The sequence below is a fragment of the Pseudopipra pipra genome, chromosome W, assembly GCF_036250125.1.
Source record: "Pseudopipra pipra isolate bDixPip1 chromosome W, bDixPip1.hap1, whole genome shotgun sequence".
Taxonomy (NCBI): Eukaryota; Metazoa; Chordata; class Aves; order Passeriformes; family Pipridae; genus Pseudopipra; species Pseudopipra pipra.
In genome coordinates this window covers 34,154,397-34,168,289 of record NC_087580.1, presented here as the reverse complement: position 1 = coordinate 34,168,289, position 13,893 = coordinate 34,154,397, and the positions used below count along the sequence as shown (strand labels likewise).

The 13,893-nt window shown below is 50.5% G+C and overlaps 2 protein-coding genes across 2 annotated transcripts in view; both read right to left on the bottom strand.

Moving 5' to 3' along the window:
- LOC135405282 (zinc finger protein OZF-like) overlaps positions 1–13,893 on the bottom strand; it is a 168,540-nt gene that overhangs the window by 55,343 nt on the left and 99,304 nt on the right. The window lies entirely within an intron of this gene.
- Positions 7,273–7,955, bottom strand: LOC135404612 (olfactory receptor 14J1-like). The gene has a single exon (XM_064639344.1). The coding sequence runs from the start codon at positions 7,927–7,929 to the stop codon at positions 7,273–7,275; it is 657 nt and encodes a 218-aa protein (XP_064495414.1). The 5' UTR covers positions 7,930–7,955.

Below are 13,893 nucleotides of genomic sequence, written 5' to 3'. Positions count from 1 at the left end.
ATAATGTTATCCACAAATCAGTGGCATTGCTCATGGGATTTCTACATCAATATCTACCATTCTTCTGTAATTCAAAGACTTTCAAAAGGCTTGTTTTCTGTACATTTGAGAAGAATAAAGTTCCCTGCCTTGATTCCTGTGTCCAAGATGCTTCGTCAGCCCTTCTCTGGAGCTGCAGGGGCAGTGCCTGTGTGCAGAGTTGGAGGGAAGAGACTCCCAGCACAGGAGCACAGCTAGGGACAAGGGCACTTGCTCTTTCCACCTCTACTCTTTCCAACTCCACACTGTCCTTCCCAGCCCTGCTGTGGGTGCAAGGCCTGAGTGCTATGGCAGCTTGGGCACAGTCCTGCTGTGTGTCCGTGCTGGGATCACAGGCAGGGACAGGCCCTGGGCACTGTTGGCACAGAGCTGGGCTCCACATCAGCAGCTCCATCAGTAAAGGGCATCTCCTGAGGGCAGGGCAGGAAGGCTTCAGGCTCTCACCCCACCTGGTGGGGTGTCCCATGGAGGGACATCAGGGGACCAAGTCAGAAGTCCACATTTGCTTTGCACTGAGGACACTTCAGCATGTCTGCTCCGTCCCTGCCCTGCCTTCTGGCCTGTCCCTTTCCCTGCCCAGCAGGAAAGCAGCCCAACTGGGCAGCATTGCCCCTGTGCAGGCAGGAAGGGCTCTGCAGGCAGGAGCGGCTTTGCCCTCCAGCAGAGGCACTTCTGCCCTTTCCCAAAGCACAGAGCACAGCTGGGCACTGGGATGCAGCCAGAGGCACCCACAGCTCCATGGGTCCCCCTCTGAGCTGCCTGCACAGCTTCAGTGAGCACCAAACAGAGAAAGAAATGCTCTCACTGACAGGACTCCAAGCAGGGCAGACAGGACATGAAGAGAGAAAACTGAAAATCAGACCTCATCAGTGGAATCTCCCCTCATGGGAATGGGACATGTCCCCAGACTTCAGAAAAATGTTTGTTTTCCTCTCTCTCATGACCTGCTCCATGATTGTGGATGGGAACAACCTCATCATGGGGCTACTGGAGAAAAACTTGGAAACCTGCTACAGCTCCACCACCCTGAGTGACCCCTGACTGGGAACAGCACAGTCTCTGCTCCCAGCACTGTCAGTGCCATTTCCTGCATCTTTGGCACATGCAGAGTGTTTCCTGCAGATGGCCCCATCCCATGACCAGCACTGGGCTGTTTGCCAGCCCTGCTCTCTGCAAGACCCATGGACTGGAAGGGTTGTCTCCAGCAGAGCTGCACCCTGGCTCAGGGCTTTCTGTCATCTACAGTCACCATTTCCTGCTTCTCCCAGACACTTGTAACCCTGATGAACTGGGTCACTTCTTCTGTCACCTTGCTCCAGGGCTGGAACTCTCCTGCAGTGTCACCATGACACTCCTGCTCTCTGCTTTCCAGGTTTCATTTTTAGATCCAGTCTTCCCCTCCTGTTCACAGGGACATCCTGGGAGTGCTTCAGAGCTGCCATCCTGGGGCAGCTCCTGCCCAGCGTGGGCAGGCACAAGGTCTCTCCACCTGCTCCTCTCCCCTCCCCAGTGCCACTGTTTTCTGCAGCCTCCTCATCCTTGCCCAGCACAGCCCTCCTGGCACAGTTGGACACAGCCCTTGTTCTACCCCCTCCTCAGGCACCTGCCCAACCCCCTCAGCTCCAGCCTGATGGCCAGAAACCTTCAGGGCAGGGAGGCACTGGGGAAAATGCTGAGGAAACCTTTCAGCTGCACTCAAATCCAATTGGAGGGGTTGGCCTGGAGGAAGAAATCCCTTCTAATCCTCCAGAACCACCAGGACAACCTGTGTTGTGTTCTGGGCACTCCTCTGGAAGTGTGGGATATGGAAAAGGGTTTGGTGTCAGGGCTATTGAGAAGGCTGGGCAGTGTCACTGGGAGACTCTCCCAAACCCTTGGAAAGGCCAGAGCCATCCCAGAGCTTCCTGGGGCCTTGGCAAAGGCAGACATGGCACCAGTCTGCAAACAGGGCAGCAAGGAGGGTTGGCAGAGTTCCAGACTGCTCAGGCTCAGCAGGGAAGGGGATAGGGCAAGTCCTCCTGCAGCCATTGCCAGGCATGGGAAGGACAAGGCAGGGATTGCAGAACCCCTGTGGGAGGGAAAAGAAGGGGATGTTGTGTGCCAAGACTTCATCAAGGCCCTTGACATGGTCTCCTGTGGTCTCCTTATGGCCAGACTGGTGAGAGCTGGACTGAAGAAGTGGAAGATGTGGTGGGTGGGAAGTTGGCTGAATGAAGAGTGTCAAATAAAATCCATGGTACAAAGTCCTCTTGGTAGCAACTTCCTGGTGAAATCCCTCAGTGACCAGCCCTTCAACACCACTAGAGAACATCTTTATTATCTCTCTGTACATTGGGACAAAATGTATTTTCAAGTCCTTTGTGAATGATGCCAAATTTCAGGGAGCTCTTGAGCAACCTGTCCTGGTTTAAATACACATATTGGGGTGGGAACTCCAATAAAATGAACTCACTCCCCTTTTATTCCCTACCACTACAGGGAGACAAAATACAAGGAGTATAAGTGAAAAAATAAGAATTTTCTGACAAGAAATATAGCAGCAAAAACAGCAATACCAACAGAACAGTTCAAAGCAACAGCAGAGAGAGAAATTGCCTCCTCTCCCCCCCGACCCAACTCCCTTTTGTAAAAACAAACAGGGATCAACATGGCTCCCTTCTCCCTTTTCCCCTTGAATGAACAAAGAACAAAAAACAAACCAGGGGAAAAGAGGGGGCAAAGCAAAATGTGGGAAACTCTCTGGTCTGAGATCAGTTGTGCTGCCCAAGAACACGCTGACTCCAGAGGTGTCCAAGCGGGGCAGAGCCGGCGACTCCGGTCTGTGAGGCAGTGGGGGGGAGGCAGCGGCTCTGCTTGATTCCATGGAGTTCAGGGCAGGCAGAGTGGCCCCTTGGTTCCAGGAGGTTCTGAGATGTCTCAGGGTTCCTTTTGTTCCAAAGAGACCCCACATGTCACAATGGTCCCTTGGTTCCATGAGATTCCACAGTGTCCCTGCATTCCTTTGGTTCCATGAGGCCCTGCAGTGTCACGGTGCCACTTGATTCCGTGACGTTACAAAGAATCAGAATGGACCCTTGATTTAAGGCCAACTGCACATGGGGCTGCCTTAGGGGGAGTGTGGGCACCCAGACAAGGGAGTTGTCACCCCCCTGGACTCAGCCCTGGGGTCACCACATCTGGACTGGTCTGTCTGTCTGTGAGGTTCCCCATTCTGGAGGAATGAGGAAGAACTGGAGAGGGTCTAGAGGAGATCTGACAGGATGGAGCTTTTGTCCATATTGGAAATAGAATGAAATCTCCACAAAGAGTAGCATTGAAAGTTGAGACTGAAGGTGAGGAAAAAGAAATATCAATCAATAGGGACCCTTGTGCTGCAAGAGGTGACCCAGAGGGAGTCAGGATCAGCCCATGGCTTTGTGTTCCAGGGAACAGCCAGAGCTGGTGCAGAGACATCAGGGAGGGTCTAGAAATGCTGCTGGGAGGGGGTGGGAAAGCAGGAGGGGTGTGTGCAGCCTGCAAGGCCAGAGCAGCAGCAGGGCCAGGGCAGGACAGCCTGCAGGAGAGATGGCCAAGGGCTCTGGCAGGGCTGCAAGGCCCAAAGGCACCCAGGCCTTTGTCCCCTTGCCTCTGGCAGCTGCCTCTGCCACTCAGGCCACCACAAGCAACTTTCCTGGCAGGTTCTGCCCTTGGTTTCTGCCTCGCCCCTCCCTCAGGAGCCTGGCAGGGGTTGCCCAGTTTTGGGCCTTTGTTGTTCCTCCCCCTCCCATCCCAGTGCCCCCCAAACAGCCCTGAGCCAGCCGGGAGGGACAGGATCTGCTGGGCCAGGGCCTGGGGCTCAGGCCTTGGCCTTTGTGCTCCACAAAACCAAGGCAGGCTTTGCTCAGCATTGCAGGGGCCTGCCCAGAGCCTTTGTCTGCCTGCACTCCTGGCCTCCAAGGAGCTGCTCCAACGAGTCCCTGGGGAGGCTTTGTCAGTGCCTGCCCTCAGTGGGGCCCAGCAATGCTTCAAGGCACTTGGACTTTGGCTTCTCACTTCTTGAGCAGCTGCTTCAATCTTCTCTCAGCACCTCAGGATCATGGGCTGGGCTGCAAACACACCGTGGGGCTCATTAAATTCCAGAAATCCCTCAGGATCTCTTTGTCTTCCTTTAATTGTCTTCAAGGTAATTTCAAAACAAGTCTTCGAAGTTTGTACTTTTTTTTTTTTAATTCAAGGATGGATATTTTTAAGTTCAGAGAAGAGGTGATTGAAGTGTTCTCCAAGTGATCTTGATGCTGCCTGTCTCCTCAGGAGATGCACACTGACCCTGTATGATCAACCTTGCTCCTCACCCCCCAACCTCACCAGTTCTGACATGGCCCATCTTGGACTGACAGCTGATGCAACTCCAAACACACTGTGTGCCGCATTAAAACACTGAAAACCAAATTATTTTTCTTTCTTTAATTGTCTTCAAGTCTTCAAGACATAAATAACTAATTAGAGTTGTTTTGTAGTTTAGCTAAGGAGGAAGATTTTAAAGTGGAAGTCACCAAAAATATATTTTTTGATGAAAGGGAATGATTTACACAGAGCCTTGGGATGTAAGAGGGTCAGGACACAAAGGATTTTGATCCAAATATAAGGGAGCAAAAGAGATTACGGGTATTTAATTATTGACCAGTTGAATAATTATCAAGTGATTCAATAGCATTTGCTACAATTTTAACAGTGACTGAATTATAGATTCCCAATAACAACATTCCCACCACAGTCAATTCACACCCACACCCAGGCAGAGATGTGTGGACACATCAATAGCTGGCTGTGGAAAGGTCCCTCTCCCAAATTCTCCTTGTTGTCAGGGAAACACTCCCCCAAATCCCTTTGTGTTTCCCAACAGACAAGGGTCCCAGCTGGAGGAGTGTTTGTTGAGGGGGATCAGAATTGTCCTGGGCATCAGCGAGGGTCTTTGGAGTCTTGCAAACTGGAGGGTTCCCGAGCTGGGAGAGGCTGCCAGAGGTGTCCCACTGAGAGGGAGGTGCTGGGGAGCTGCCAGGGCCTCCCTCAGCCCCGCTGGTTGTGGGCTCACAAGGGGACTGGCTTTAGTTATCTGCTGAATTTCCATCCTGGTGTCAGGAATGACTGGAGTTTCCAAACTATTTGGGAATTGCATCCAAACTGTTCCATTTGGGTTACGATTCGGGTAGGGAATTTTCCAAGGCTTTCATGGGATGACTGATTATCCTGTGTTCCCCAACTGTTCCACTCCAGATTGTTCCTACCTTTATGATCCAGGAGCAGATGGTCCAGTCCAGGGACACTTTCCCACAACCCCTGGTAGTCCAGGGACACTTCACCACACCCTGGTCTAGTCCAGGGGCTCTTCATTGCTCAACTGGTTTGGTCCAAGGCTTGTTAGGAGCTCCTGAGATCATACCTATAAGAAGGATGAGCACAGACTTAGTTGTAATAAGACAAGTGACAATGGTTTTTAACTAAAAAAGAGCAGATTTGAACTAGATATGAGGAAGAAATTTTTTACACTGAGGGTTGTGAAACACTGGCATGAGTCACCCAGAGATGTCATAGAAGCCCCACCCTTGGAAACATTCAAGGCCAGGTTAGAAAGGGCTGTGAGAACCCTGATCTAGTTGAACGTGTCCCTGTTCATTGGATTAGATGACCTATAAAGGTCCCATCTGACACAAACTATTTAGGATTCTGTAGTTCTTTCCTACAGAGCCAAGGTTGACAAAGATCACACAGGTTTCAGACCCAACCCTTTGATGGCCCAGCTGGCAGCTCTGCTAAAAAGCTGCTGCAAAGAACCTCCAGACCTAAAGGAGCTTTTGTGCTGGGCTCAGCTGTGGCTCTCAGGGCTGGGGGTTGGCTTTTGGCTGCCATGTGCCCACCAAGGCTCTCTCTCCCTCTTCCTCCTTCTCCACTCCCCTTGGTGACGGCAGGGTTGTTTCTCCCCCATTTCTCTCACTCCCCTCTCAGTTACAGCACCCTGGATTTTATTCTTTCTCCAAAGGGTTATCACAGAGGTGACTCTGGAATTGCTTTTTGGCTCAGCTTTGGGCACTGGCTGGTCCATTTTGGAGCCACCTGAAACTGGCTCTCTCTGACACAGAGTCAACTCTTGATCTCCTCTTCCCTAAGGGAAACCTGCAGCCCCCTCCCTGCTACCAAACCTGATGCACAGGGTCATTCAAGTGCCCAGGAATACAGGAGGTCATTGATCCCATTATCCCTCAAGCTGGTTAAACAAGATTTTGTCCTCTTCCTCTCCCTGATTTCAGGTTCTTTGTGTCAGAGCAGAGCTGTGCTGGACCTCAGCCATGCTTTGGATGGGATGGGCTGTCCCTGCAGATCCTCTGTGCTCTCCTGCACTTCCTGAGTTCCTACAGACAAGTCCTCACCTGCCATCAGAGCCCTCACTAGCTGCAGAGCCCCAGGCAGGTGACTTGGAGATCATTTGTCACCTCCATTGGCCATCAGCCACCAACACACAACATCTGAACCAGCCCTCAGGCCCTCAAGTACCCCAGTGAGTCCCTTCTCTCACTGCAGGGACTGAATGGGGAAACAAGCACAGCAATGAGACTTTGCAGAGTCTATTCCCTGGCCTTGTTCTTTACACCAACCTTTCAAAAAGAACAAAGCCTTCAGGAACTGCCCAGGGGGATCCCCTTTCCTGATGGAAATGATGTTAAGGAGCCCAGCTCTGTCCCAGCAGTGCCCAGGGCCTGTCCCTGCCCATGGTCACAGGACTGACACACAGCAGGGACTGAGCTGCCAGAGCACTCAGGCCTTGGGCAAGGAGCAGAAAGGAGAGGGAGGCAGTGGAAAAACACATCTCTGAAAAGGCCAAGAGCTGCTGCTCCCTGGCAGTGCTCCTGTACCAGGACTCTTTACCCCTTCTCCTCTGCACACAGGCACTGCCCTCCAGCTTCAGGGAAGTTCTCTAAGGGAAAATCAGGAAAACAGAATTCAAGTATTTTGTTATACTCAGAGATTGTGATTCCTCATGTACAGAATAACAAAGACAGAATGTTTGACAAAGAAGATAAAGGAACTTTTATTTTGTTTAAATGCACACAGAGAATGATTCCTCATTTACACAATTGTGGGTCAAAACAAAGAAGTAGAGAGTGAATTAGGTATGAGATGAAGAATAAATTTCTGTGTTAACAATATTAAAAGAGGAAAAAATGTAGGAAATGGCCCCCATCACCACTCTCAAATGCTTTAGAAGGCAGGCTGGGCCAGTAAAGAGTTACACAATGAGTGTTCTTCAGAAGAAAAGAGGCAGGTTGTTGCTCCTGAAAAACATGCAGTCATCATTTTCTTTATGGCATCCTTGAGCTCCTGGTTCCTGAGGCTGTAGATGAGGGGGTTCAGTGATGGAGGAACCACTGAGTACAGAACTGACACCACAAGGTCCAGGGATGGGGAGGAGATGGAGGGAGGTTTCAGCTGAGAAAAAATACCAGTGCTGACAAAGACTGAGACCACGGCCAGGTGAGGGAGGCAGGTGGAAAAGGCTTTGTGCCATCCCTGCTGAGAGGGGATCCTCAGCACAGCCCTGAAGATCTGCACATAGGAGAAAACAATGAAAATGAAAAAACTGAACACTAAACAGCCACTGACCACAAGAAGCCCAATTTCCCTGTGGTAGCCTGAGTGTGAGCAGGAGAGCTTGAGGATGTGTGGGATTTCACAGAAGAACTGGTCCAGGGCATTGCCCTGGCACAGGGGCAGGGAAAATGTATTGGCTGTGTGCAGCAGAGCATTGAGAAATCCAGCAGCCCAGGCAGCTGCTGCCATGTGGGCACAAGCTCTGCTGCCCAGGAGGGTCCCGTAGTGCAGGGGTTTGCAGATGGCAACGTAGCGGTCGTAGCACATGATGGTGAGGAGGAAATACTCTGCTGAGATGAAGAACAGAAAGAAAAAGAGCTGTGCAGCACATCCTGCATAGGAGATGGTCCTTGTGCCCCAGAGGGAATTGTGCATGGCTTTGGGAACAGTGGTGCAGATGCAGCCCAGGTCTGTGAGGGAGAGGTTGAGCAGGAAGAAGCCCATGGGGGTGTGCAGGTGGTGGTCGCAGGCTACGGCGCTGAGGATGAGGCCGTTGGCCAGGAGGGCAGCCAGGGAGATGGCCAGGAAGAGCCAGAAGTGCAGGAGCTGCAGCTCCCGCCTGTCTGCAAATGCCAGGAGGAGGAACTGGGAGATGGAGCTGCTGTTGGACATTTGCTGTTCCTTAGGACAGGGTCTGTTCAGAAAAGGAAAGCACAGGGAACGATTAAGACAGCCCCCTCTCAGCAAAGCCAGTGCAGTTTTAAGGGAAATCCCCTCCAAGTCAAGGCATTTCTTTTCTCTGGTTTGTGCTCTCTGAGGGTGCTGTGAGGAGCAGGAGCTCTGGCCATGTGCTGCCAAGGACTTAGCCATCCAAGTCACTGTCCTTGCCCACAGCCCTTCTGCCCCAGCCCTGGGAGCAGCTCCCCGGGCCGGCTGAGAGCTGCCCCTGGCAGGCAGCAGAGTCCCTGCCCAGCACAGCACCCTGGGCTGCAGGACCCTGCTCTGCCCCACAGCCCTGGGCACCCCTGGCTGCACCCCTGGCTTCACAGCTCTTCCAAAGTGCCCCAAAACAGCCCCTGCTCACCCATCCCATCAGCTGGGGCTGGGCCAGCTTTAGGAGATGCCTCCAGGCGCTGCCTCTGCACTGCCCTGCAGCCACAGACTCACCATGTGCAGCCCTGCCAAGATTCCTCCTGCAGGGAGCTCTCAGCCCTCCTGCCAGTGCTGAGCCCCTTGAAGCTGTGTCTGTGCCCTGCTGGTGTCCCTGAGCTGCCCTGGCAGTGCCCTCAGCCCTGCTGGGCTGTGCAGAGGAGCTGCTCACCAGCAGAGCTGTCTCTTTGAAGCTCTTCTTGCTTGCCAGGAGCTCCCTGTGTGCCAGGAGCCCGGCCCAGCTCAGCAGCACAGCAACAGCCCCTATCATTTAATGACCCTCTAGGGGGTTTGTCGTTGTTTACATGAGACTCAGTCCCTGAGAGGAAGTTCAAACAACTTCTCAAGAAGTCAAAATGAGATTGAAACACTAAAGTTTCTTGTAGTGCTAATGAGTCTCACTGATGGACACAACTGAGAAAGTGTCCCCAGGTTCCAGTTAGAGCAGAAAACTGCAGACAGTGATGACAAGGATGGACAAGCAAGGCAAAGGTGTCTCTGATGCTGGAGTAACCTTGACTTGTTTTCTTAATCCAAAGGACCAAGCCCTGACCCTCAGTCCCTGGGAAGGCAGATCCTGTCCCTGCCTCATTCCTCAGGGCTCTTCCTGGGGCACTGGGATGTGGGATGTGCAAGGCCAAGGGCAGGACCATGGGGTGGCACCTGCCAGGCTGCTGAGCAGGGACAAGGAGGCCATGAGGCCCCAGGGCTGCAAGGGCCACTCCCCTCCTCCTGGCATCAGGGGCACAGACAGCAGCCCTGGCCAAAGGCCTGCAGAAGGTGGCTGTGTCAGGGCCTTTCAGCTTCTCCCCCTCCATGTCTCCTCTCCAGCCCAGGCTGTCCTACGGTGTCCATGCCCTGCCCCTTTCCCTGCAGGCTGTCGTCATCCCCCCGGCTGCCCCACCTGGCTGGCACCTTCCTGCACTGACATCTCTGCATCCTCCCTGGTTCTTCCTGCACACACAAAGCCTTGGGCTCATTCAGACTCCTCCTGGGTGACGTGTTGCAGCCCAGTGTTTTCCATGGAGTGAAATTCCTTTTTCCTCATGTCCACTCAGGACCTCCCCAGCTGCACTTGGCATTAATTCTTTCTTTCTCATGCTCTTTTCTGCTCTGACAAATGGATCCACCAGCTCTAAATCCTCCCTTCAAGCCCTCTCAGGGCTGTCCTGTGCTGTCCTCAGTCTCCACACCATTGAGGCCACAGCTCCTTAGCCCCTCTCTAGTGCTCATGTGCTTGAGACCTTTAAAGCCAATCTTGGGAGATCTCTGGGCACTCATTAATGTTTTTGCAGATGAAAATATCGTGCTCAAAGCCTAAGTAAATCACAGTTGCCATGACAACCAGTATGCATTCCCATTGCTATGGTCAGTTACCATGGCAAATAGAATACATTCCCATTGCCACAGTCAGTTACCATGGCTGCCATAATACATTGTCATTACTATGGTAGGTTACCATGGCAACCATAATTGCTACAGTCATTTACTGTGGCAAACAACATACTTCCCACTGCTATGGTCAGTTACCATGGCAAAAAGCATATATTCTCATTGCCACAGTCAGTTACCACAGCAACTACCATACATTCCCATTGCTAAGGTCAGTTACCATGGCAACTATCAAACATTCCCATTCCTACAGTCAGTTACCGTGGCAACGATCATACATTCCCACTGGTATGGTTGGTTACCATGGGAACCAGCATACATTCTCATTGCCATGGTCAGTTACCACGGCAACCATCATACATTGCCATTGGTACAGTCAGTTACCTTGGCAACTATCATACATTCCGTTTCTACCGTCAATTACTACAGCAACCATCATACTTCACACTGGAACAATCGGTTACCATGGGAACCGTCACACATTCCCATTCCTACAGTCAGTTACCATGGCAAACATCATACATTCTTGTTAGTACGGTCAGTTACCATGACAAATATCATACATTCTCATTGCTACACACAGGTACCATGGCAACCATCACACATTCCTATTGCTATGGTCAGTTACCATGGCAACCATCATACATTCCCATTCCTATGGTCAGTTACCATAGCAAACATCATACATTGCCATTTCTATGGTCAGTTACCCTGGCACCCATCATACAGTCCCATTGCTACTGTCATTTACCATGGCAACCATCATACAGTCGCGTTGCTACAGTCAGTCACTATGGCAACCAGCATACAATCCAATTGCTACGGTCGGTTACCATGGAAACCATCATACATTCCCATTCCTACAGTCAGTTACCAAGGCAATCATTGTAAAGTCCCATTGCTATGGTCAGTTACCAAGGCAATCATCAAACATTCCTGTTGCTACGGTCAGTTACCACGGAAACCACCATACATTCCCACTGTTACGGTCGGTTACTGTGGTAACCATCACACATCCCCATTGCTGTGGTTGGTTACCATGGCAACCATCATACAGTCCACTGCTACAATCAGTTACCATGGCAACCATCATACAGCAGCATTGCTACGATCAGTTAGCATGGCAACCATCTGAATTCCAGGTTCTATGGTCAGTTACCATGGCAACCATCATACATTCCCATTCCCATGGTCAGTTACTATAAGAACCACCATACATTCCCATTGCTACAGCAGGTTACCATGGCAACCATCATACATTGTCATTGCTATGTTTAGTTACCATGGCAACCATCATACAGTCACTTTGCTATGGTTGGTTACCATGACAACTAACATACATTCTCGTTGCTACGGTCAGTTCTTACGGAAAACACCATACGTTCCCTTTGCTACAGTCAGTTACCATGGCAACCAACATGCTTTCCACTAGTACAGTCCGTTACCATGGCAACCAGCATTGTCGTTTCTATGGTCAGTTACCATGACAACCATCATTCATTCCCGTTGCTACAGTCAGTTACCATGGCAACCATCATACTGCCCACTGCTACGGTCAGATACCATGGCAAACAGCATACATTCCCATTGCCATAGTTGGTTACCATGGCAACACTCTTACATTCCCATTGCTATGGTCTGTTACCATGGCAACCATCATTCATTCCAGTTGCTACAGTCAGTTACCATGGCAATCATCATAGTTCCCACTGCTGCGGTCAGTTACTATAAGAACCACCATACATTCCCATTGCTACAGCAGGTTACCATGGCAACCATCATACATTAGCATTGCTATGGTCGGTTACCATGGCAACTAACATACATTCTCTTTGCTATGGTCAGTTCCCACGGAAAACACCATACATTCCCATTGCTACAGTCAGTTACCATGGCAATCAACATACATTCCACTGGTACAGTCCGTTACCATGGCAACCAGCATACATTGTCGTTTCTATGGTCAGCTACCGTGGCAACCATCATACTTCCCACTGCTATGGTAAGATACCATGGCAAACAGAATACATTCCCATTGCCATAGTTGGTTACCATGGCAACCATCATTCATTCCAGTTGCTAGGGTCAGTTACCATGGCAAACATCACACATTCCCCTTGCTACAGTCAGTTACCATGGCAACCATCACACATTTCCATTGCTTTGGTCTGTTACCATGGCAACCATCGCACATTCCAGTTGCTAGGGTCAGTTACCATGGCAACCATCATACATTCTTATTGCTACGGTTGGTTACCATGGCAACCAGCATACATTTCCATTGCTACGGTCAGTTACCACAGGAACCATAATACTTCCCGCTGGTACAGTCAGTTACCATGGCAACCATCATACACTCCCATTGCTATGGTCAGTTACCATGGCAACGAGCATACATTTTTCTTTCTACAGTCACTTACCATGGCAACCATCATGCATTCTTACTGCTATGGTCGGTTACCATGGCAACCAGCATACATTCCCGTTTCTACAGTCAGTTACCATGGTAACCATCATACTTCCCACTGCTATGGTCGTTTACCATTGTAACCATCATACATTCCGGCTTCTATGGTCGGTTACTATGATAACCATCATACATTCAAGTTGCTATGGTCAGTTACCATGGCAAACATCATGTTTTCCTTTGGTACAGTCTGTTACCATGGCAACCAGCATACATTGTCATTTCCATGGTCAGTTACCATGGCAACCATGACACATTCCCATTGCTACGGTCGGTTACCATGGCAACCATGACACATTCCCATTGCTACGGTTGGTTACCATGGCAACCATGACACATTCCCATTGCTACGGTTGGTTACCATGGCAAGCATCAATCATTCCCGTTGCTACAATCACCATGGCAACCATCACACATTTCCATTGTTACGGTTTGTTACCATGGCAACCATCATAGATTCGCATTGCTATGCTCGGTTACCATGGCAACCATCATAAAGTTACATTCCTATGGTTGGCTACCGTGGTAACAAGGATACATTCCCGTTGCTACAGTCAGTTACCACAGGAACCATCATACTTCCCACTGGTACAGTCAGTTACCATGGCAACCATCATACATTCTCATTGATACTATCAGTTACCGTGGGAACCATCGTACATTCTCATTGATACTATCAGTTACCGTGGGAACCATCATACCTCTCACTGGTACAGTCAAATACCATGGCAACCATCATACATTCCTGTTCCCATGGTCAGTTACCATGGCAAACATCACACATTACCATTGCTATGGTCAGTTACCATGGCAACCAGCATACCTTTCAATTGTTACAGTCAGTTACCATGGCAACCATCAGACATTTCCATTGCTATGGGCAGTTACTATGGTAACCTCTTGATTCCTCTTGGACAGAAGCAGATGCAGATGAGCCTCCCTGTCTTCCACCAGCCTGGCAGCTGTGCTCTAAAGGCCTGTGTCCCAAGGGGTGTCTTCACCAAGACTCTGCAGAAACCTCTGGGACTCTTTGCATCCTGTCGTGGTGCCTTTCCAGTGAATTCCAGGGTTATCAAAGACAACTTGAATGGGCTCTTTGTCTCACTCCACAAGGTCACCCAAACCAGTCTCTCCTCTTACCCTCACCCACAAAAGTTCACCCAGTTTGTTCATCCCCTAGAGCAGCTCCACAGGTACCGGAAGCTCCTTCCTGCTGAGGACACCTCTCTCCTGCTCTTTCTCTCCTGTGTCTCCTTGGCCTTCTCTGCCAACCCATCACAGCC

Excerpts from the sequence above, each read along its gene's own strand:
- LOC135404612 (XM_064639344.1), bottom strand. The coding sequence starts at position 7,929 with ATGTGCTACGACCGCTACGTTGCCATCTGCAAACCCCTGCACTACGGG.